The sequence below is a fragment of the Camelina sativa genome, chromosome 10 (genome assembly GCF_000633955.1).
Source record: "Camelina sativa cultivar DH55 chromosome 10, Cs, whole genome shotgun sequence".
NCBI lineage: Eukaryota > Viridiplantae > Streptophyta > Magnoliopsida > Brassicales > Brassicaceae > Camelina > Camelina sativa.
This window is the reverse complement of record NC_025694.1, coordinates 18,383,788-18,391,102: the sequence shown is the minus strand read 5'-3', so window position 1 is coordinate 18,391,102 and position 7,315 is coordinate 18,383,788. Positions and strand designations below refer to the sequence as shown.

Here is a 7,315-nt window from a genome sequence, read left to right as displayed (position 1 = left end):
ATATTTTATTTTCTTTACCCATAGTTTTGTAATTAATTTTTGTTGTTTTAATAACAAAAGAGACATGGTGGTAGCCTTGTAGGGATAAATTCCATTGTTCGCCCTCTATTATTTACTCTCACTATTAGGTGAACACCCAATTATATCTAAAAGTTCGATTAAGCACTTAAACCATCCACTTAGCTAACAACCGAACAATAATACAAAACTCTTACTATATAGTTAAAGATGTGTTACCATAATTGTAGGGAATTTGAGATTGAGACATATAGTAAAAGAAAGAAAAAAATGGAAAGAGAATGGAATATGAAAATGAGCATATGCATCTTAAACATACATTGTAAACTAGTTTTCTGTACTATCTCTTTTGGTAAGTAAAAACATCAAAGTACATGTAGAATTTTGGAAAACCTTCCCTTGGATTCTCTGGCAAATTTGGAAAAACAGGAATCTCTTTTGCATTGAAGGGAAAAGTTTTAGTCCTCCTAACACGATCACAAAATCAGAGAAAACATGCAGGAATGGCTTCATACTCAATCTTTGAAGGAGGTCTCGAATGAGCATGTAAAACAGTGCTTTTCCCAAGCAAAAAAGCGTTGGTCTCCTCCTCCTCATAGTTGGTTGAAATGCAATCTTGCATCGTCATGGGACAACACATCAAACAGCAGCGGAGCTGTGTGGGTTCTGAGGAATGAATCATGGACTGTTTTATTGCATAGTAGAATATCGTTCGGCGCTATATTTCAAAACAGGATGCAAAGATTCAAGCTTGGCTATGGACCATTGAAAGTATGCTAAGTCTAAACTACAATAAAATTATCAAAGGATAAAGATTTTATTGGAGCTGTCTTTAGGCCAAAAGTGTGGCCTTCTTTTAAGTTGCAGTCCCATCTGTTTGGAGCAAGTTTGGAAAAAAATTTGGATTGAAATCTGGCTTTGGAAGACAGGAACTCAAATCTCACCTTATAGCTAAGAGTGTTACAAGAGACGATCATCGCCAATCATATTTAGCAAACGAGTATCTTTTATGGTTACAAGATCTCTTTTTGGAGGATATGACTAGTCTTTAGTCAAATCTTATAGCTAGGTTTTTTGCTGGGTTGATTGTCTTTGATCCGTTTTGTAATTTTATGGGTTTAAACAGGTCAATCAATATATAATATTTCAAGTGAAAAAAAAAAACTAGTTTTCTGTATGTATACAAAATTATGGTGGTTTTATAATTTTTTATTCTTCAATTAATAAAATTAGTTTTCTTGATAAAATTAAAAAAATTATATAGTTTTTTCTTTTTTTTTTCTTTTTTTGACATTTCTTAATTTTAATTCAGAAAATTAATTTTATTAATTGAGGAATAATAGAGATTTGATATTTTCTCTTGTTCTGGCAAATTAGTAAGTACCTTTACCAGACTGACATTGTTATTACCTAACCTTTTACCTGAAATGAGCATGCCTACTCCTAACAATTTAGACCGAGTCTAGTTACATGATTTGATGGCATAGTCAAACGAGTACCCATTAATCTGTCGTTCATTGAATTTGGTTCAAATATATGAAAAATTGTGTATAATACTTCTAAAAGTGTCTATAAGAGTCGACGGACCAATAGGAAAACCAGAAATTTGCATAGGGATTAGAGGAAATAAACAAAAAAAGGTGGGATGCTAAACATCATGTGGTGTAGTAGAACCAAGTAATTTGTCTTCTTCAAGTGAAATCTCACCCATTGGATGTGATTTGGTGATCTTGTTCCACTCATTCTCTACTCTGAAAAATACCCACTGAAAGCGTCTCAACATCTCCATGGCTGTGATTGTGAACACTGTTATGTAGTTGTGCCTCAAATGTGCTGATAATTTGTATGTCCATGCGCATCTCAGCACCAGATTGCTCCCTATCACCCAGAAATACACCTGCAACCTCGCAATATTTGACCGTTTCAGACATCACAATACGAAGAAAACACAAGGTGGTTTCATTGGAAACTGAATCTCACCCATTGCCGGCCATATAACAGATTTGATATGGCACTTGGACGGCTAAACTTGAATATCTTAGTGAAACCGCTGCACAACAGATTTAATTTATGTCACTGAAATATGACAAAAAAATGAAATGACTGTTTAATGGGTCAGAAGGTGAAGTTTCATCCTATTACCTCAAGTCCCAATCTCGAGTTACATCCCAGTAAAATGAGTAAAGTGAGTTGATGACACTTGAGAAAAGCCAGAGTGGTCGGTAAAATGATGTCCAGCTATCGGCCATTACGTGATATTTAAGCGCAGAAAGGAAGATGACGGGCACTGCTGTTGAATACTTAAGAGCTGAAAAATATTCACAGATCATCTACATTGATGATAGAATAAGAAAATATATCATCAGTTCTCATAGGTTACGCTTTTACCATTTAAAAGAGATGATTTTTCCTTCGTATCTTTGTATTGTCGAAGACATTGCAAAAGACGGCAAATGTAGGGGAAAACAAGAACCAAAGGAATTGCAATTTGATGACTCCCACAGACAGCGTCAGCTTCAAACCAAGCAATTGTTGCGACCTGAAAGTCCAGGAAACCTATTAAACTTCGTATGTCCCAACATTTCACAACAGATAACACAGTATGAAAGACGTGCAGGTCAGACAGACAACCAGGATTCCACTGAATTATCAGAAAAAACTAGGATAGCTACTAATTGGCTGATAAGTCATATTCATATCCAGGTGTTTGTCAGTCTTTAGGGTAAATATTCCATAGCTACAGATTGAATCAATTTGTTCCAGATTATACAAAAGAATGGAACTAGTTCCTCCTGCCTAAGAAATTTCTAATCTGTATTAGATGTTACCAATAAATAGACTGTGTAAACCAATTACCTGTCTATGCACCATTCGGCAGACAGAGCGCTCTAAGTCGGAAAATACCTGCATATTATTACCAATGTCAATCATAGTTGACAATCAAGTATGAGCAGCATAATCTATATCAGGCATAAATTAAAATGCAAAAGAAATGTAGAAGCAATTCCATTTGTAGGCCAGATAAAGAGGACACAAGTTACACAAATATCATGGAAATCATAATTAGGAAGCTCTTTCGTAGAACTATCTTAAACTTTTATACCTTTACCATGGAGGTCAGAATATCTGCCAAAAAGAAGTCTGGAAATGTAATTGGCTGTGAAACAAAAAAGAATCACATCAGATCTCCAGGCTCAAAAGAATTTATCCAGATATAATGTATGAGTTCCAAAAAAAACCTACACGACACTGATCAAGCATAACTCTTATAAGCAAAACCTAGAGATTTGTCACATGCAAGATTAATTTCAATCAACAGCTGTCTATCACTTTACCTGCAGTGGAAACGCTATCCTCCATAATGTTCTCAGCAGAAAATATCGGGATGACAAGTAGAAAATATCAAAAGGAAATATCAGAACCAAAGCAAAAGCAATGTACAGGAGCACCTGCAGCAGTGACAACACAAAAATTAGACATACCTTAGCAGAACTATCTGGCATGCAAAGAGGTGACAGAGTAAAGCAATACACATAACGTATAAGCAAAAATATTAGAAGGAGGACATAAAGCTAACCGGTTGTGAAGCTGCCAAAGATACTTCCCCATGAGAATACAAATATAGATACGCTGTCATGCTAGTTGGCACAATGATTGTCATCCACATGCTACACTGCAGCCAAATATTACACAAAAGAGAAACAACAAGATTTCAGATACAAACTGAGAACAATACGGAGATAGAGAAGTGTGCCTACTACTATAAAAGCAATCTTCTTCATGTCGAAGAAACCCAAGAAAGATAAAAACACTTGTATTGAACTTAAAATACCTTCCACATCTCTCTGTGAGTAAGGTGGTTATGATCAAGATCAAAGACTTTGGCATAATTGACACTTCCTTGAGAGAACACCCATAAATTCACTCCCCACAGCCATACCATCATCGTCTGAAGTATTCAAATGCCACATATACTCAGAAGAGGAAAAAAAAGTCTATAAGAAAGGGCAAAAGAGAGTAGACTCTGTGAACTTACCACAAGAAGAAGAGGGTTGTAATAAAGAAAAGCTTCATACAAAAATAAATCCCGGAGGTCGATACTCATTCTCATAACTGAATCCCAACCAATCTGTTCAAACAAGAATACAAACAACGTCCTTCAAAATGATCAAGGTCGTCAAAACTCCACCAAATAAAAAACTTACACAAAAGAACTCACCTTGCAGCAACACAGAGCCCAAAAAAGAAACAAAATAACCTGTAAAAAAGAAAAGCTTTGATCAAACAAATGGCATTCACAGAGACATTATATATGTACAATATCAATTGTTGAAGGAACAAACCTTAAATCTCCAGAGGAAAATAGGAGAAGGAACCATAGTTGTAATATGAAGTGGTGAACTTGAACCTTTAAGGTCACCCATTTCTGATACACCACCACCTAAATGACCGTCTACACCTAAACAAAACAAAAGAAAAAACCCAAAAATTTTAAGAAATCGAAAGCTTTTGGTAGATCTCTCTTTACACCTAAACAGATCAGATTAGTATCTACAGAGGATCCACTACACTACACATGATGCATTGTTTGTTTTGAGATAGAAGAAACTTGGGCTTACCAGGATCAATGAAAACAGATTTGCTACCAGATTTACGAAGATGAGGACTGGTTGAAGAGATTGCTGCTGGATTTTCAAACATGACCAGAGTTTCATGGTTCTGTGGGGTTTGTTACAAAAAAAAAAATCGAATCTTTTGTACTAGTAGTGTTTTTATAAGGAAGCTCTCATCGTCACTTTTCACGAAGCAGATCGATCGAGATACAGACAGAGAAACCCAGAGGAAGAGAGGAATTGGGTGAGGGTTTCGCTTTTGTAGAGATCTTCAATTCAACGCATTTGAGTAGAGATTAAGCGAAACTCTTCCTTTTTTATTTTTATTTTCCCCTTCCGTTAGGATTTAGAAGACTCTCTTTTTTTTTTTTTTTTTTTTTTTTTTTTTTTTTTTTTTTTTTNTTTTTTTAATTTACATTTGTCATCATCATTATTTATTTTGGGCTTCACTAAAGTTTGTTTAGGCCCACCATTGTAACCAAAAGAAACAATTGGTGAAATTCATATCATATCATATGGAAAAACAATTTTCATTTGACATTAGAACTCATATATTAATTTATCAAAAAATGACTTTCTTCAAGACAGTCGTGAGCAGCCCCGGCTCATCATAAGTTTGACTTTTTTTTTTAAGCAAGTTTTGTGGATTTTTAACAAATTTTGATAATAAAGGTTCCTTTCCCATATAAAAAGACATTTAGAAAAAAACTGGGCCTTTTAAATCGATTTTAAAAAGAAATATGGACTTTTTAATAATCATTTTTAGGCTATTTATATCTATATATATTTTTAAAAACTAAGCCTTTTTGGCTTATGAAATTTTGAAGAGAATTTGTTAGAAATGCCATTTTTTAGATACTCTTTTTCAAAAATACCATTTTTTGGACATTTTTATTTTTACCCTCTTTTACACAATTACAATATGTTAAATTAATTTTTAGCATTTTTTTTAAGTTTGGATTTTCTGTTTTATATTTAGGATTTAATATTCTGTTATTTTATATACTAATAAGAGAAATATGCAGATCCGAACATTGACAATCTTTCTCACCAATACCATTTCTGATTTTTTCTTTTCCTGCCTGTCACAAAAGGGTTGAAATAATACCTTTATGTCCTTCTTCCCTACGTCCAAGCTTGTGCTTTTTAATAGGGTAAAAATAAAAGAAATAAGAGATATACGAAGATGTGACATAAAGTAAGAAGAACAGTTAATTGTTCACTGGGTAATGCAATGCTTCGACCAAACAACTCAATGTTCTCATTTCCATAGTTCTGGCTCTCTCTCTTCTCATAATTTCGGCTTTCTTTCTCTCTTTTCATAATTCCTACTTCTCGAGTGCATCGACTTTTCATCTTTTGATTGCCACCGCCGCAACAATCCATCTTCTGATAGCCGTCTTTGGTGAGGTTGAAGAAACCGTTCGATTAAGAGTCTGAGAGTGATGAATTTCTTAATCCAGACACTTCTACGGGCTAATCTTCTGGCTTTGCCTCCATTCGCCGTGACAGCGGAAGCCCCGGAGACTAGTTCCAAGGTTCAGAAACCTGACGCTGGGTATGATAGGGAACTATTTCTCCTTTTTTGCTAAATGTTGTCGTCTACTTCCCCTATAACATACCCTTAATTCGTTTTAGTGGGGAGTTCGAGTTAGATCTTTGCCTTACCGCCGCCACCATTCACAGGTAAATCAGTATTCGAACAACGAAAACCCGTCTTTTTTGTTATTCATTATCTGGCTTTTTAAACAAAACGCTTTGTATTCTCCAGCCCAACCGATCTGGCGAACAACCCAGGTTTGTCCAGATACAACACTACTTTAAAAATATCTATGTGTACTTATTTAAATAATGTTGTTAGAACTTTAACCAGGTTTGGTGTGGCATATTACGAAAAAATGTTATTGCATTTTAATTAATCTAATAACTAACAAAAGAAAAGATTATATTTGTTTACAAAATAATAAAACAATATTTTCAAAATTAAATGAATTATTTTAACAGATTCTATTTATTGTTTCAGAAATCTTATGAAACAATACCAAACTATTTAATTGGCTAAAACTTATTTTTTGTACATATACATAATCTAATTGTAATTTTCACATATAAAGTTAATATATACTAACATGTTATACTAATAACTGAAATGGTGTTAATAATAACACCAATCACTATTGTAAATTTGGTATATTAATATCTTTAAACATGATCACATCAATTTGTAATACCAGATTACGGGTCAAATACATGTTTTATCGATTTTTTCTTTAGACTTTACTGAATTTATGATTAATGAATTTGATATTGCACCCAAACCAAAATAGTAGTACCGAGTACGAGTCAAAATCAGAGTATGAAATTAAGTTAATGAAATATATAATTTTATAAAATGTAGAAAATAAATAATTTTTTACTATTATTTTGTAACACATAAATCCGAATTTACGTAATTATTTCGATCACTATCTAGCTAGTCTTGGTAAATAGGTTATTCGAGTTATTCTCTCAAGTATTCTAATGTACAATAAGTTAAGTGCTAATCTGCTTTCAGACTTTTAATTATAAAAATTTTAGTATTAAATAACCACCAAAAAAATAGGAACACTCAACTTCTATTCCAATAATGATTAAAAATTAAATTAACAAAATAAATACGAAATAGAAACCCTCACATCTCTCTC

At 33.5% G+C, this 7,315-nt stretch overlaps 1 protein-coding gene across 1 annotated transcript; it reads right to left on the bottom strand.

Annotated features, from left to right (window-relative positions):
* Positions 1,515-4,961, bottom strand: LOC104719277 (SPX and EXS domain-containing protein 1). The gene is made up of 13 exons (XM_010437160.2): positions 4,638-4,961; positions 4,362-4,477; positions 4,238-4,276; positions 4,055-4,147; positions 3,851-3,967; positions 3,596-3,691; positions 3,354-3,467; positions 3,122-3,175; positions 2,875-2,922; positions 2,407-2,557; positions 2,161-2,326; positions 1,999-2,068; positions 1,515-1,915 (listed from the first exon to the last, which is right to left on the bottom strand). The coding sequence occupies exons 1-13, from the start codon at positions 4,717-4,719 to the stop codon at positions 1,667-1,669; spliced, it is 1,395 nt and encodes a 464-aa protein (XP_010435462.1). The 5' UTR covers positions 4,720-4,961; the 3' UTR covers positions 1,515-1,666.

Excerpts from the sequence above, each read along its gene's own strand:
- LOC104719277 (XM_010437160.2), bottom strand. The coding sequence starts at position 4,719 with ATGTTTGAAAATCCAGCAGCAATCTCTTCAACCAGTCCTCATCTTCGT. Across the intron at positions 4,277-4,361 it reads TTTTCCTCTGGAGATTTAAG|GTTATTTTGTTTCTTTTTTG; the intron begins GTTTGTTCCTTC and ends TCTTTTTTACAG. Across the intron at positions 2,923-3,121 it reads TTCTGACCTCCATGGTAAAG|GTATTTTCCGACTTAGAGCG; the intron begins GTATAAAAGTTT and ends AATAATATGCAG.